Here is a 17582-nt window from a genome sequence, read left to right as displayed (position 1 = left end):
TTAGGTTCCGTGTTTTATTCAAATTCGATTGCATTTAGTTCGAATCTGTTTCTAAAATGTCAAGAGCGATTAAACAAATATCGCAGTAAAAAAAAACTACAAACTAAGAACGAAGCCAAACAGCTAACAAACAAAATCAATAGACGAAAAAACATGACAGAGAAAATCCATCTATCGAAAGGCTTTCAACAAATCAATGAGACTCCATCTGTACTCTGTAGACTGCAGCCACATCCATTGTGTTATGTCCAATGTCCATCCAATGGCCACATCCATCCATCCAGTAACCTATTCTTCGCCCAATACATCCATCGTTTGCAATCCCCAAAACCACAGAAATTCTATTTATGAGCATTGAGCAAACAGAGGCAGCAGAGCCGTCGATCGGAAATCCTTTGACGTTTGTGACAGCAGTAATGAATCCCTTAGGTCGGCCGATACCCGCCAACGACCGAACGGTACAAAATAGGATACACTGGATCGAGCTGCTGATTTAATCATCCGACCGGGGCGACAAGACGGCACAAAATAGGCCGACACGCGGTTTGGATGTTCGATTACAATGTTCCTAAGTGTCCGGTCAAAACGAATTTGTTGCAAATCGAATCTTGGCATTGTTTGCCTTTGGTAAGTTAGGTAAAATTGCATAATTTTTTATGTCTAAAAAGATGTAAAAATAAATGAATGGGTTGTGGCCGTTCAGTATCCACGGGAGGATGTAACGCTCCAATAAAATTAACTTTTATCTAAGCGTTTCACTGAAACGGTATCCACTGTTCTGCTGGGACATTTCAAACATGACAGACAGAATAGCCGTTAGGCTAGCGATGCTTCACCATTTAGCGAACAAAACCCAACCGCTTTCTACGTCTCATAACTGGCAGCATTATCAGAGCCACGGGTTCAGGGGCACCCAATCAGGCTCTGTTGACTGCGCAAATCGTACTAATGCTACTAATGCGTTGGTGAAGGGATCTCCCCCGTCCCGGAAGGATTTATCCGAATATTAGTGGGAAAATACGGACGCTTTCAATTAAGAGCTCTGCCTAAATTTTGATTGTAAAATGAGTTCAGGCTTCAGAGCTGGTAAGAACAATGCCACTTCAAAGTCGGATGTCGGAACGTCATTCCTAGTTAAACACAATGCAGAACACAATTTGAAGGTAGTTAGATTTCCAGACTGCAGTGTTGATCGCCCACTGCGGGCGGAGCAGTTCGGTTATACCGGGACCGCAGAGGATCACCGATTCAGACTTGGACCATCACCGCCGACTCAGCCGTTCCCCACGGACCCATCCGATTTCGACTCAAAGCCTGCCTCACCAGAGCCCTCCCTGAGCCGACGGGTCGCCGGGAGCAGCTCCGACTCACAGCCTGCCTCACCAGTGCCCTCCCTGGGCCGACGGGTCGCCGGGAGCAGCTCCGACTCACAGCCTGCCTCACCAGAACCCTTCCTAGGCCGACGGGTCGCCGGGAGCAGCTCCGACTCACAGCCTGCCTCACCAGTCACCAGAACCCTCCCTAGGCCGACGGGTCGCCGGGAGCAGCTCCGACTCACAGCCTGCCTCACCAGTCACCAGAACCCTCCCTGGGCCGACGGGTCGCCGGGAGCAGCTCCGACTCACAGCCTGCCTCACCAGTGCCCTCCAGTGGCGCAGCCAGAACTCTGGCGACGGGGGTGAGAGACGTTCGCGATGGGCCCCCCAGCAAAGTGGGCCCCCCTCAACCTAATGGTGGCCCCTTACCAACAACGAAAGGTCAGATCATTGTTCTGATCATGACCAGCCAAATCGGGGAAAAGGACAAATATCTCTTGATCTGAAGAGGCACGTAAAAAACAACAGCATATTTACAGAAACACGACCATTCTGCCCATATTTGATGGAGCGTGCAATTGATGGCCAGCGGCCACTCAAATGGCCGGGCTAGGTCAAAAAGCTTTTAAAAAAGCTCAACATCAGTTTTTCGACTATTTGATATAGGAGACGAGGTAGAGTAATTAAATTGTCTTGAAGGTGTTAATCATCCATACGGATCAGTTGATGACCATCATGAACTTCTCAAGTAAGTGCATGACCTTGATCTGCGGTCACATTTTGAAGTTGAACTTTTTATGTGAAATTATAGGTGTTAACCCGCGCACCGACGGGGGGGCGGATATCCGCCCCCCTGAGGTTTTTCGCTCGCGAAATTTGGTATGACTATAACCTCATCAATTTTACACATGGTGTGCAAGTTTGAACTTCCTACCTTTTAAGGTCAGGTCACCAGGTCACTTTGAATGACCCAACCTCAAGTCACTTTTTTGCAACTTTGTCACCGTGCCACAGCTACAGTAGATGTCGGAGGCCTTTGAAAGTCGCAGGATATTATGAGGTCATTAGTAGCTACAATTTGTATATCTCGGAATTTCGATATCGGTGACCTAAGGTCAGGTCAATTTCGCGACCTCCCCATTATAAGTCAATGGGGGAAAAATCAACTCCCTGTTTTTACCACTAAAACGGGTCGGAATGGCCCCATATACTTTACATGACTTCATATACGGTCAACCTTCACTACCTTGAGGTCTGTTTTGCTGTTGGGCAGCTGTGAGGTCATGTGACGTCATCAAAGGTCACCAAAGGTTTTTGGCCAATAACTCCGTACAGGAACAAGATACAGACGCGTGGATGGTCTCATTGTGTTCAGCTCGTCAAGACGCATCGAATGATATACATGATGACCTCGAGGTCACGTGACCTGAGGTCAACCTTTGACCTTGTCCTTTCGAGGTCAACATATATATCATTCGATGCGGATTGACGAGAGGATCACGATGATGCCCTTAGTTTGTTCCTATCTTGACTAATTCGAAAGGTATTCGAGAAAAACTCTCTCCAAATCTAGCGCCGCCATTTTGACTTTTTCGACCCCTGTGACGTCATCTTTACCCTGACCTGAAAATGACCTTAGTAAAAATTGTAGATCTTGGCCGTGCGTATCCGATGCCGTTTACCGCTTGTCGCTATCTTGCTTCGTTCTCGAGATCTCAGGGGGGGGGGGGGCGGTCATCCGCCCCCCCCCCCCCGTCGGTGCGAAGTTGGCGCAGACCCCCGTCGGTGCGCGGGTTAACATTCGATGCATGTTAACGAGAGAATGATGACAAAGTAAATGTCTCATAATTTTTCTCACCAAAGTTCTTGCAAAAATTCTTAGCAAAACTATTTTGGTAAAATGCGACTATTTAGATGGTTTTGCCCTCTGCTCTGTTGCCAAACCATTGACATGAGGCATTATTGAGGTCAAATCTTATAAGCGATGAAGCGTTTTGAAAGGCCTATCGAATGAGATGTTCCGCGAAGCTCTAGCTCTTTGGTTTACGAGTTATACGGTTATTTGTTAAAATATAAAAACAATAATTTTTTCGTCGTAATCTTGTCTTTGTGTTTATCATAATTTCATCATAATGTCATCTTCAATGACCTCAGCGATGACCTAATCGAAAAATGACCTCTACGATTCTGAAGCATCCTACAGCTATCTGTTGCTTTTCTCGTCTTTCTAGCCTTCTTAATTTATGATCGGTTTTGGCCGATACGCCCCCCCCCCCCATGGCTGATTGCACGCGTTAGAGATAGATCTATCGAACCCACTTTCAGCGCGCTATCAGGATTGGGATAGGCCCTCTCAGACCCAGACCAGGCACGGAGTACGGACCCTCCCACACATAGGATGATCCTTTCATTCCTGGGATGAGTCTTCTCAGGCCTGAACTGGGCCCTCTCAGACCTGAAATGGGCCCCTCTCAGGCCTGAAGTGGACCCTCTCAGGCCTCAAATAGGTCCTCTAGGGCCTGAAATGGGCCCTCTCAGGCCTGACATTAGCCCTCTCAGACCTGAAATGGGCCCCTCTCAGGCCTCAAATAGGACCACAAGGGCCTGAAATGGGCCCTCTCAGGCCTGACATTAGCCCTCTCAGACCTGAAATGGGCCCTCTCAGACCTAAATGTGCCCCCTCAGCCCGGAAATGGTCCCTATCATGTCGAAAAAGGGCCCCCTCATACCGTAACTGGGCCCTCTCAGGTCTGAAATGGTGCCTCTTATGCCTGAGATGGGCCCCTCTCAGGCCTCAAACGGACCCTCTCTGGCCTCAAACGGGCCCTCTAGGGCACGAAATGGGCCCTCTCAAGCTTGAAATGGGCCCCCTCAGGCCTGAAATGGGCCCCTCTCAGGCCTGAAATGGGCCCCTCTCAGTCCTGAAATGGGCCCTATCAGGCCTCAAACGTGCCCTCTAGGGCCTGAAATGGACCCCTTCAGGCCTGAAATGGACCCTCACAGGCATCAAATGGGCCCTCTCAGGCCTGAAATGGGACCTCTCAAGCTTCAACTGGGCCCCTTCAGGCCTGAAATGGGCCCCTTCAGGCCTGAAATGGACCCTCACAGACCTGAAATGGGCCCTCTCAGGCCTGAAATGGCCCTCTCATGCCATGGAACGGGCCCTTCTAGGCCTTGGATTAGTTCAATCGGGCCTTGGATGTACCCCCTTAAATCATAAAATGGGACAATAAATCCTAAAGGGTGGGGGGTATCAGGCCTGAAAACTGTTTTTTAGTCCTATGACGGACCTTGACATTAGTGATAAAAAATTGTCGGGCTGCATAACGTTACAGTTCGAATCGACGGTGGGCCCCTAGGATAAGAGACGGGGGTGAGATCTCACCCCTTTCACCCCCCCTGGCTGCGCCACTGGTGCCCTCCCTAGGCCGACGGGTCGCCGGGAGCAGCTCCGACTCACAGCCTGCCTCACCAGAACCCTCCCTGGGCCGACGGGTCGCCGGGAGCAGCTCCGACTCACAGCCTGCCTCACCAGTCACCAGAACCCTCCCTGGGCCGACGGGTCGCCGGGAGCAGCTCCGACTCACAGCCCAGAACCCTCCCTAGGCCGACGGGTCGCCGGGAGCAGCTCCGACTCACAGCCTGCCTCACCAGAACCCTCCCTGGGCCGACGGGTCGCCGGGAGCAGCTCCGACTCACAGCCTGCCTCACCAGAGCCCTCCCTAGGCCGACGGGTCGCCGGGAGCAGCGGCGCTAACTTCGCCTCGACCACGCTAACTCGCTGGTCCACTCAAGTAGTCACAAGTTGGCTATTCGCAAGGATACTTTAGCAAACAGAATGAACTGTCGACTGAGGTATGCGGCCCATGGCTGGGCTCCAAACTTTCCTTCCCGCGCGACTTAACCAGATCAGGGAGGAGAGGAGACTACCAAAGCAATTTCAAAACGAATCCGTTGGACTCCAAATGTAGTTGGTGTAGACTCGGTCTGTCGTAGCCTACCGTAGGCCCGGCTACCGGTCTTGAAATATCTTGTCTTGCAGCAAATTTGATTCACCTGTTGCCATCCCCATTAGGCCCGACTAAGAATTATCCACAGTCGCATCTAGCGCGTGCCGTCCTGATTCAGAGGACACTACCGGCGCTTCAGTTCCGCACACCGCGAGCCGCCCTCTGCTCCTGCGGCGCGTCCGCAGACAGTTCCGGCGGGCGCAGCGGAGCCGGATGTGGCGCGCTCCGAGCCATCGATCGCCCCGGCTCCCTCCACGGCCCGCTTCAAACCAAGGCCGAGCCGGCCGGCCGGCCGCCAGCCCACTCACCCCGTCCCTTCCTCCTCCGCCGGCAATCGATGTCTGTGCCAGGGCCGCCGAAACGGCGCTACAGAGACGACACCCGGCCGCCTCCGGCCCGGCCCTCTGCTCTCCTCCCGTCTCTGCCGCCGCGACCGGCGACCGGCGACCGGAGCTTCCATTCATCTCCGTTAGAGCGCCGGCCGCGCTCGACGCCGCCGCTGCTACCGCCTCAAAAACCACCGGTCGCAATGGACATGTTTATTTTACTCACGGCCCGTGCTGTTCGCAGCGGTCTCGCTCGCTCTGGGGGCGGCGGCGAGCGTCCGCCGCCCTGTCCGCTCCGTCTGTGGGTGGGCACGCCGGCCCGCGCCACTCGCTTCTCAGTGTCCGGCCGTCGGCCGACCGGTCAGGGTCGCGTGCCGCGGAATGTTCGTCAGCCGCGGCGCCGGCCGCCGGGCCCGCCGGCCCGCTCGCTCCAATCAAAAACACGGCAGCACTATTCATCGTCTCTCCTCAGCACAGTTGCGGGTAAACAGTTCACAAATAAAAGCGCCGCCGGTCGCGCTGGGCCGGCACTGGCCGGCCGCGGGCCGCTGGTAGTGTCGGCGTGCGCTGCCGGCCCGCCGGGTCACCGGGATGGACCGGACCGGTGGCGGTGGCCGGCGGTGGCGGGGCCACAGGTCGGCCGCTGCCGGCCGCTCGGTCGGGCGCAGAGCTCCGAGTTCTGCCCACCGCCGGCGGCTCATTTGATTCATCGGCTAGCTGCGAACAGAACCGGGAGAGGACGGTCAGATGATGTTCTTCGAACTGGTTTGCATACATCACTGACACAGCTAACAGATTCAGGAACACTGATTGCGGTCTGGAATGTTGCACAGAGGCACTGACACTAAACCAATCAAAGTGAATAACAGTACAGGCACTAGGTTCCTCTCTACAACAGCACCAGGTTAAATAAGTGTTCACGGATAACATGACCAAAAAGGTATCACTTGCCCTATCAGCAGCCAACCTCGGTAGCAATGAATAACTCCCACTACGCCGTAACCTCTACAACAAACAGTCACCCGGCCAGTCACCCAGCAGCCAAACAGACCACCCTTTCCGCACACAAACACACGTGCCTCGACACGCACAGTGGCACGCACAAACAGTGTCGCGCAATCGTCACACATTGGGGCCACAATAGCCTTCCGTCCCGTCCGGTCCCCTATCGCCGCCAGCATCTGGCAAACACTGCCGTCGGCGGCACGTGACGCCCCCCCCCTCGGCGGAGGGGGGGGGGCTCGGCACCTCGGCGAATGAGCCGTCTAATGCAATAGAGCGTCGACGGTAGCGCGGTGGTAGATCTGGATTGCTGGATTTCCGCAGTCCAACGGTACGTCCCCCGCCGGCATTCTCTGTTCCCGGAATTAATAATCGTCAATGGGAATATCAGCCCATGGAAATCAATCGCCACATAAGCGTCATTCCGGTAGCCAACTGAATTTCCGTCTATGGAGATCAAACTAACTGTATGGTGCACGGCACAGAGCGCGCCGCATTGGGACGCTGCTAATCGCATTTCCATCCATTAGCGCGGTCTGTAACTATGTTTCGGTCATACCCGGATGCTTCTCCGTCGCCGCCGTCGCTGTGAGCTCCGTAACTCGCCAAGACAGGCTCAGATGGTCCACCACTGCTGGCTCCAAGAAACAGTCACAGTTGGTAATGAACACTGAGCCATTCATGAGCCTTGCTTATCCCCATCTACTGAGTTCTTGCAGCGGGCTGGGGTACCGAGAAAACGTGCAGAGGGAGATGGTCTTGGGACGGCGGTTGTCTTTTCAATCATGACTGACACATACTGGTTCTACATATCAGCATCCACCCTGAGAGGCGCAGGGTCTGTCTCAGAGGTTGGCAGAAGCAGTGCCTCCGCCGACGCCCGGTGTACCGATCCGTCTCCACAAACGACCCTCGAGACTGCACGCCCTGCACAATTGGACCGCACCGGAGACGGGCAGCGGCGCACACACCACGTCTTTCTACCCTCTCAACAATCACCAAACACCACCAGCACAGAGCGCTCTGACGGCAGGCCGGTGGGCGGAGGCAGCCCATCTCGCAGACAGCACTATTTGGAGGAGGCGAGTGGGCAGAAAGCGACCCGTCCGCCCACCCATGGGAGAGAGACAGCCAGCAAACAGACCACCGTCGAATAATTGCCGCGCGCCAAACGTGGGCGGCCGCCGGCTCAAACTGTTTCCCTTCTCGGGCCTAAATTGCGGCGACAGACGGAGGAAACTGGTCGCAACTGGAACTATTTTTAACTGAAATGCCGAGGAGCTATTTGCTATTTTGGACACGATGATATTAGAATAAAAGCGCCGGCAAACCTACTCGAATGAAGCTTTATCATACATGGATCGATTCAGGGTAACCCGGAAAGGGGCTAGCTATTCATCCCTAACGTATAAGCAGTAAGCACGTCACTTGTGTTGCTCACGGAAAAATATAGCAATCTCTGTGCACGAACCTTTTTATCGATATGACGTGCGCATAGCGAAGCACCAACGTAGGACTTATTCAATTCGACTCGCCATCCAAAGCACACTTTCCGATATAGATAAATCATTAAGCACGTCATTTGGTCTCTAGGCAAACAGGATAAATTGAAGCTGACACAGAAACTGATTATTTTATTTGGCGCTAACGTCCTAGGGAGCTACAGTTTACAGGGATTACCAGAGTCTGCAAGCGTCACATGGAATGATACCGTCACAAGTAGTCCATCCTTTCCTCACTAACGACTCCGTGGAATGCTACAACCACTTTCCGACATGCCTTGACAAGTGCTGAAATGCCTGAGAGCAGCTTCAACTAACTTGAGCAGCCCACAGCATCAAACTTTGACAGTAAACACAGCAGCCATTCAGTCAATGCCGGTCAGTAGCCAGCCGGGTGGGCCTGGCTTCGAGAATACAGCGGCCCGGCGATCTAAAGCGGCAGACACGCAGACCAAATGGCTCGGCAGTCGGCTAGAAGCGCATAGAATCAACGAAACGCCCCTCTCAATCTTCGCGAGTTTCATACCGATTACGTGACACGGAAGGCACGTGACGTTTTTTAGGACGATGCTAATGCTCCGACTGATTGCTTCGCTTCCAGAGACCCCATCATATAGAAACTTGCACCAACCCGAGCCAGCCCTCCCTTGACCCCCACACTCCCATTTCACACCTACCCTATCCGTCCCCCCTTTCAACCATCGCCCTCTCTTTCCGTCACCCTCTTCCCCGGTCTCACCGGCGCGGAGAGTCAGATCCCCGAGTCCAGGTCGCCGCCGGCTAGAAGTCCTTCTCGTGGAAGATGTAGAGCTGGTTGGTGGCCGCCACGGCGATCGTGTTCTCGTGCGGGTGCCAGGCAGTGTGCAGGATCTTCTTGTTGTAGTCCAAGCAGTCGACGGCGATCTCATCCTTTTTCCGGCGCGTCTGAGGGCTCACCTGAAGACAGAGACGAACGGTTACAGGCGGTGGTGGTTGTGAGAACGCGGGATACATAGTTACATATAATGGGACAGTGACGTTAGAAACAGAACATGTGAAAAAAGACGATGGAACAGAAGAGTGGATGGAAGAATGATATAGAAATAAGCAAGCATTTTCAGTCCAGCAAGCAAAATGCGTAAGGCATCATGCTACCCAGCTCTGACGAAGGTATGTCTTCCTGTGTATTGGGCAAGTATTGTGATATGCGGGCTGACGGAGAACCAGTCATCGATCAACCCCAATGGCCGAGTCTGAAGGACCAGTGGGACTCTGAACCGTCTTGTCAGCTACGGATCAACCCCAGACCGGACATCACCTTCACAACGCGGGATAAACATTGAATTTCATGACCAGTCAGTCGCAACCAGGGCCCTCCCAGACGGCCCCGACCTGAGTGTCTCCTGCCGTATTTCACACAAAAACGAGCCGGTCATCAGAGCCGTCACATCCGACTGGCGCGGCCGCCCCTCCCTCTCCATGGAGGCTGCTGCGCTCAGTAGCGGATGCAGCTCAAACAAATGATGATGACGCCGATGATGATGGTGGCCTGTCGACAGTCACGTCTCGCCGAGCGGCAATTGGTGCAGATCCGGCCCGGCACAGTCGGCCCAATGGCAGACCGTCGGACCAACTCCCAAAAAGACCGGCAATATGCCCGCATACGAATCGACTGCTAACGGCAGGCCGGCCTAATCGCATCGGCGGCGGATCTCTGCAGTTGCCAGCCAGTGTGAAATATCAGCGCCCGCCCGCCCGCCCTGTCGCTAGGCTGAAATGTTTTTGAACATCAGGACTCCAAGGTCGCGTTATCCACGGACGGGTGGAAAAGTTCGGGAGATGGTGATCAGAAGAGCTTGTATCAACACCGCTGCAACGTCCGTCTATCTGCATGATGACGCATCTGACACGCACACGCCGCGCACATCCGGGACCGGCGCGTCATCGCCGTCACCGGGTGACGTGCCGACACCGGCGGACGTCATCCGAGCCGGGGATAATCCGTCAGCTGCGTGTGCGAGCCGGGCGGTCGGCCCGCCGCCGTACCGACCACCCGAACCAGACACTCGGGCGGTCGAGTGGAGGATGAAGGCACGGATAAACAAGATAACCTGCGCGCCGCAGTGCCGAGCGCAGTGGACAGGTCAGCTAACCGAGCACCTGAGAACTGGTCGGGGGTCGGTGCGTTGGACGGGTGAGTCGGTGAGCCGCTCAGCTGATCCCACTCGGCCCCGTGCGAGGCTGGGCCGGGGTCAGAAGAGAGCAGCGGCCTCGGTTCGCTGGGTGCTGAACTGGGTGTGTAACTCTATATTGGAGCTTTTTTCTTCTGATTTCTCCGAGCCATGGCAATTACAACAAGCAAATGTGAATGCGTCAGTATGAGTAAGTGCGAGAAACCAGCTATTTGCATTATCACTAAGAATTGGGCAAACTATCTGATTAATCAGGGAATAATGAGTATGCTATGCAGTTGTATACTAATTAGCCTAGTAAGGCACACCAGAGTCACAAATGTTCCCACTATCTCTTTTTCTGGATTGCCCCTCTAACACTCAAATAAATAATGAACTTCAAGACAGCCACAGTCCGAGGGGCCCCAGCGGTGCTGGCCCGTCGCAGCCGCGCAGGCCCTCGTCTCTCAGCAGAGCGGGCGACCACCGTCGGAGCTGAGCGTGCTAACTGTCCCATTCATTCTCACCGGAGCGCAGCGCCGCTGCTGCGGTAGTCAGACGCGAGAACAGCGTCAGATAGCCCGTGGACCTCGCACCGACACCGACAGCCGACACTGTTAAGAATCCGTCCAACGCTCCGAAATGAATACAAACAATGACAATTATGCACGACGGCGCGTGAACTAGGCACACGACCCCGGCCCCCACGCACCCCACCCCTCTGAGCGGGCGATGGTACACGTGGCAAGCTATGCACAGCACCTGTACACACGACCCGTCCGCAATGGGACCCGGTGCAGCCGAAAATAGCGGCGCGTGGCTGCGTCTGCGACCTTGACGGTCCCGCTGCGGGAGCTGCCACCAGCACTGTCCGGCCCCACCAGCCGGCCAGCCGGGACAGTTAACGTGATGACCACCATTGTGCAAGAGGAATTCGGCCCGTCAACAGTCGTCAGCTCTAATCCCCTGTGCATGTCATCAGCGCTGCATGAATAGCGGGCGCCCCGTGCACCTGCGCCGAGCGACGGAAGCCACCGGCACGGGCACTGAATTCACAACGGAACACTATGGAGCATGGCCCCAGCGTCAGACGAAAGAATCACTCCGCCGTCCCAGCGGATTCCCAGACGAAGGTTTTATCGCCGGCACGCCAGTCCGACTGCCACCCTGAATACGAATCCGGCCCGCCACCGTGTAGAAGTTATTTAATTCACCGTGTCACTGCCGAAGGCACTCACTGGAGAAACACAGCCCATCGCATTACCTGATGTCACAACATTGGCGCTCAGTGCCCTGCCTGATGTTGACAGCATCAGGCATCAGAGTTTGGTCCGGCTAAAAATACACACCAAACGAGAAAACAGCGGTGCTTCTGGGCTTCTTTTATATCGAGCCGACGATAAGCGACCGTCGATATAGCCCAAGTACCGGAGTTGACGTCATTCCTCGACGGGCAGCTCCGTTCGTCGCGCTCCACCGGCTGGAAACGTGCGGAAACCGTGTGGAAACGCGGACCCGGTGACCGAGACCGAGATTAGCCGCGAGGAGACGGTCGGGCCCCGCGGCGGAGATGGCACGGACTGGGCCAAGGGGCTTCATAGAGGGGATGGATGGGATCGGTGCTGCACTCCGAGCCTCCTAGCAGTCGTGACCGAGAAGAGTGAAAACTAAGCCAGTTTTACAGAAAATATAACGCGCAGGTCACTTCAGCCACCGTGTATCAAATCTGCATCCTACCTCAAACAACCCATAGGAGCAGAACAAACGAATCCACTCAGGCCTCTGGCAAACCACCGCACACAACTCTCACCGATTTTCAGACATCTGAAAAACGTGACAGACTAACAGTCCAACAGATCAGTGCGCCGACCACAAACACAATCATCGATCCAAACAGACCGACGCACGAAAACAGACACACATGTCTCTCGGCAGAGCCAGCGCCGGCCGACATTTCGATCCATATCTCTGGCAGAACACCAATCCGGCGCCACCCAGAGACGGCCAATTTCGGCGCGGATGTGCGCAGGAACCACCGCACGTTTTTCTTCTTTCGCTGCCGGCGGCGCCTCGCCGTGAAATGGCCCCAGGACGGCCGGGGTAGGAAGCCGAGAGCCGGATGAGCGCCTCACTCGCCAGCGCGGCAGGAACAGCTGCTGGAATTAATTAGTGAAGCAACAGTGATGTTTGGCCAAAACCCAGTGATGAGAATAGTGTAACGAAATTACATAGGAAATAAAGTTCACGGTAGCCACAATGTTGAAGAGTTATAAGCAATGTTACCATTATTGGAAACGAAAGGGCGGTTAAAATGCAATGCCGGCCAACATAAACTCAAAATGGCTATTCCGAGGTAGAATATCACTGCAGCTCCATGTTTACAGCCACATCGGGTCCGCCGGTGCAGACACATAAATGCCATATTGCGGCAGAGCCGTTGGCCGGACACGGGCGGTCGGAACGAAACTAGGAACTGAGGAGATGTCAGATTATCAGGTGACAGTGACAGCACATATAAAGATTGTATAAAAGAGTGTAGGGAACGAAGCGCAGGAGTTATCTATACAGGGATGGGATCGGCATATCAGGTCAAAGTGAGAGGCAGCTAAATACAATCGGGTCAGAGTGAGAGGCAGCTAAATGCAAAGTTCTGCCAGGACCAATAATGTAGTTGGGACTGGCGCGATCTGTGTCTGTCCGCCTGTCTATCCCCAGACGACCCTTCTCCATATTTCCTCACAAATCCAGCTCGCGGCGTGGCCCGGCATTCGTGGGACGTCCCGCCACGCCGCACCATCGGTATCGTATAACCAACCGGCGCAGGCGGCGGCAGCTAGAGCTCCAGAATGCGGGAGGCACCCCCGCGCCCGCTCCGGCCGCCGCCTCCGTTACTAGGCGGGCCGTCCCAATCGACATCCGAAAAACGCGGCAGTGCCGGCGCTGGTGTCGGGTTCGACAGGCCGGCTCGGCTCGGCAAACTGTCTCCGCTGAACAAACGGCCCACTAAAACGCCCGCGTCGCCGCCGACCTTCAGGCCATAGGAGATTCCCGGCGGCGGCCTTCGCCATCAACCCATCGACGTCCTTCACAGAATTTCAGAGCAAATAAGGCGGCCTAGAACGCGGCAACTGGGACGCTGTCGACAGAAGGCGGGGAGCCGGGGCGCTGCAGGCTGCCTGTCTCTTCAGCCGACCGACCGCCACCAGCTCAGTGAGTCGACAGTTGCACCTGGCATGTGCGCAGCGCCCTCCCCCACACTGACGTCACAGCGCACCATCAGCGTGTTCCGGGATGATTTGGGCAATTTGTCTGTGGCCGGGCCGGATCGCTAATGGTCGGGAATACCTTCATGAGCATACGTGAGCATACGAGCCTACGTGCGGCCCGCGTTGCGTCAGATGACGTGCCGACGCGGAAACGATCAGGATGGGATGGTGATATTAGAATGCCGACCAGAGATAGCAGAAACAGAGCACTTCCTGCAAGGCTGCCGTGGGGGTGGCGTATCAATCACACCCACGAGGTTACACAACGGACACCGAACATCATCAGAGGAGGCATTTTCAGACGTGGTGTTTAATGTCTCAGAAAGTTATACATTTATATAATAGCCGATGGTTCCTTTCCATACCGGAGCGTGCCTACGCCCCTGGCGTCTAGACACCAGACAGCAGACCCTCCGGCCGTTTCGCCGGCCCGTCGGTCGTTGGACCGTTCAGCGGTCAGTCGGCCACCAGGGAGCTACCACAAGACGGCCAGTGCACAGTACGAACTGGCCGACAGGCGGCCCAATCAGGCTGATGGTCGTACCGGGTCGGCCGGCCGGCCGGCTGCTCCGCCGCGCACACCAGAGAGACGGGAGAGGCGGCGGACTCGGGGGAGCCGCGGCGGACAAAAGTCCAACGGACCAGAGTCGAACGGCGGTCAGCGTCTCACGCCACCGCTGCAGCCGGCACCACTCACGCCGCTAAGTGTGGGCGCTGTCTTGGTGATGGACAGGAGGAGCGCGGAAAATGTCCTGATTTGAGACAGGAGAAGCATGGTGAGACTTTTGGACTGCGAGGCACGTAACACCGCCAAATCAGATCAATCACCGCCTGGGCGGAAACGCTACTCAATAACTGCAGTCAACGCCTAGCTCGAGACGGTGGTCGCCGATACGTTTTGTCCCACGAACCAATAACTGGATATTCCCTAAAATTCAGCAAGTCCATGGGAATAGCTCGTCAATAAATACACCCCTCAGGCCCTCACTCCTACTGATCCGTCTCTCTCAGAAGAAAGTCCTAACTCATGATCTGTCGGCCACCTACCTTGCGAGGCTTGAGTATTGTCTTGGGCTTGGCGATGTCAGGCGACGCCTCGAGTGTCACGTCCTTTTTGCTCTCGCGGTCGAACACCCGGAAGAAGTTGTTGTAGGATCCGGTCATGATGTGGGTGTCGTTGCCGTTCCAGCAGCACTCGAACTTGTCGAAGATGAAGTCGTTCTCGTAGAGCGAGCACAGGTTCGTGCGAAGGTAGTCGTGCACCTGTGGAACAGCGGAGGAGGCACGTCAGGGGTTTGGCAGGGCACGTAAAAAGGACGGACATCTGCAAAGAAATGCGTCTGGAGACACGGAAGACGAAGAGCTGGCTTTAAAAGTTACCTACTGGTTTTATACGCATCTGAGCGGCGGATCGTTATTCCACTCAAATCCTTTGTTTGTTTGTTTGTTGGGGGTTAAGGGCGCGCCGACTGCGAGGTCATTTTGCGCCCACCACTCAAATCCACTCAAACAGCAAGTACACTGTACCTTATCGTTGCCACTCGCTGTTTAAAGCCCCTTCGAATGTCACATACCGGAAGAACATCAGTATCGCTACACGTGCAGCACACTACCGACTAACAAATTCCTCACAAAGGTCAGCCCACCCAATCAACCAAAAGGCCACAACTATGGAAGCGGCGGCTCAAAGTAAATCCCTCCCTGAACCGCGCTCCACCTCGGCTAATACTGCTGGTCGTCGGAAGCCGGCCTTTGGGCGTAGTGTGCCGCCGGCGCCATTAGCACATGTTCAGTGACCTTTGGCCGGGACCATCTGGGGTCACTGGTAACCGAGGGTCAGCGCTCACCACAGACCGGTGCCATCGACCCTGTAACAGCTGCGGCGCCCGCCGAGGCCTCAGGGAGACATTCCGGCTCAAACGGCCTCCCGAATAGTTAACGTTCGCCGGTAGTTACCCGCTAATGACACATACAGATCACACTTATAAGTGAGTTTACTGAGTGAACTGAGTTAACCACTGAGCTCCAACGCGTATGTGCATTGTGCATCGCTCAGCGCCCTATCTGGACATCACCACCCGCCTGTTGTCCCTGCGCGTCCGCCACCCGTCTGTCCGCCTCACCGTTACCCGTTCATCTGTACGTTTGCCCGTCCGTCTGCAATCCCATCTGTTTGTGCGCCAGTCTGCATCAGCCGGTGTGTTCGTCAGGCTGTCTCGCGGGACGTGTGCCATTCGGCCTCAGTCGCGACCAACATCCACAGACGAAATCAATCAGCGCCCGACAAAAAAAACCACCCGCCTCCAAAACAGCGCGGCCTGCCACAACACATCTGCTGCGCGTGAACGGCGAACAGGCCCCTGTGACGACCGGGCGCCGGCTGGCCCCACTACCGTCGGCGATAGGAAAATTGGGACCGATACAATCAGTCCTAGCTAGCAGCACTCCTATCCACCTCTCGGTGGATAGAGCATTGAGTAACTACCGTAGAGAGGCGCAACTACCAGATATGTCTGAGGCAATTTATGGCCAGCCCAAGAGCAGGAGGCCGCGGTCGACCTCTCCCTCCAGGGGCGGAGAAGAGGCATGATCCGATCCGACAACACAGACACAAACACACACAGCCGCGGCACGTAACAAGCCCGGTCGGCGACAACTCTGCGCGCATTGTTTGCTCGCGATTATTGGTGTTGGCACAGCCCGGAGAAAGCAACTCATCAGTTTGCTCGGTAAGACTGACGTCATTCGATGCAGAGTGTGCATTATGCAAGGAGATTCGGTCGGATGTGTCCAGATTGGCTTGGGTGAGAAAGGGGAGGGACCAATTGGTGGAGGCTGGCATAAAGAAAGATTAGCGGTCATGAGCAAGAACGACGGGATTGTCACTGCTAGAACGGTGGAATCCGGCATCTTGAACTGCTGCTGAAACATCCCTCTATCGTTCACACCATTATTAGTTTTAACATCCGTACAGCAGTCGCATCCGTATAGCAGTTAGCTGTCCTGTCTGTCCGCCTGCTCGCTAAGTGTAGCAGCGGGTGTCCATACTCGACCCGACACCCACTCGGCACCCTACCGGTCCGACGGAGGTCAATTCCACCGCGGCAGGACCGAGTTCGATCTAAGGGGACGGCCCGGCGGAAGGATGACCGCTCGTCCGGGCGGCGGCGGCGACTGGCCGGCGCCGGACAACTGGGACGGGGATTGCGGAGAGGGGGAGGCCCTGGGGTGGGGCCGGTATCGCTGCAGTCTCCAGAGAACGCAGAGAGAACCCACACTGACACTGGAGAGAATAGAGAATAGCGCGGTAAGAATGGAGAAAGGGAAAATACTGAGCCAAAGATAATAACACAATGAATGTGGGATAGTGATTGACAGAGTATATTGTATTTAGAACAATCGATAAGAGTACCAGCAATACCAGCCATGGATATTGGATATGGAAAACCGAAGGACATCGGCCTCCTCAGACTCGACCATAGACTTCCTCCGCCAAACAACCATACACCAAACAAACAAAAACAGGCCTAGAAATAAGATGTGGGACTAAACAAAGCACACCAGCCCTGAGCGCCGTTTCCAATGCAATTACACCTGTGCAATACCTGGCCAAGGGCAACTCGTCTTCACATCCATCTATATCAGCTGAGCCCACCGCGGCCGGACCAGCTCGGCTCAGCCCGACCTCAGTCTCGCCGGGGGGTCGGCGCCACTATATTGGAACTGAGGCCGCCGGACATATTGCTCGTTCGCTCCGCGTGTTCACGGCCGGGCTCAGTTAAGCCGCGTGAGGGTCACGCTAGAGGATGGGGTGGGGCGGGCTAAACTGCGCAAATTTCTGGACCACGGCCACCGGCCAGTATTGACGCTACTGAAGCGGTACTGACGCACAGACCGGGGTTACATGAGCAGAGTAAATGCGTGTTACAGACTAAAATGGTGAGCGAATAGGAAAATCCGTTCCTGATGCGTACTCACTTGCTCATGTAAACCAGGTAACTGACACGGCG

At 55.1% G+C, this 17582-nt stretch overlaps 1 protein-coding gene across 1 annotated transcript in view; it reads right to left on the bottom strand.

The window, feature by feature from the left end:
* Positions 1 to 5850: 5850 nt before the first annotated feature.
* The window catches only part of LOC122368169 (protein phosphatase PP2A 55 kDa regulatory subunit-like), a 32521-nt gene continuing 20789 nt past the window's right edge, over positions 5851 to 17582 (bottom strand). Inside the window, exons 8-10 of the mRNA XM_043341862.1 lie at positions 14620 to 14835; positions 8896 to 9092; positions 5851 to 6369 (exon numbers count right to left, since the gene is read on the bottom strand). Coding sequence (XP_043197797.1) covers positions 8937 to 9092; positions 14620 to 14835 — 372 coding nt within the window. The 3' untranslated portion in view covers positions 5851 to 6369; positions 8896 to 8936. The remainder of the gene's footprint in view (positions 6370 to 8895; positions 9093 to 14619; positions 14836 to 17582) is intronic.

This window comes from Amphibalanus amphitrite, unplaced genomic scaffold (assembly GCF_019059575.1).
Source record: "Amphibalanus amphitrite isolate SeventyFive unplaced genomic scaffold, NRLGWU_Aamphi_draft 000929F_arrow, whole genome shotgun sequence".
Classification (NCBI taxonomy): Eukaryota; Metazoa; Arthropoda; class Thecostraca; order Balanomorpha; family Balanidae; genus Amphibalanus; species Amphibalanus amphitrite.
The sequence above is the reverse complement of the archived record's forward strand: the minus strand, read 5'-3'. Positions and strand labels throughout refer to the sequence as shown.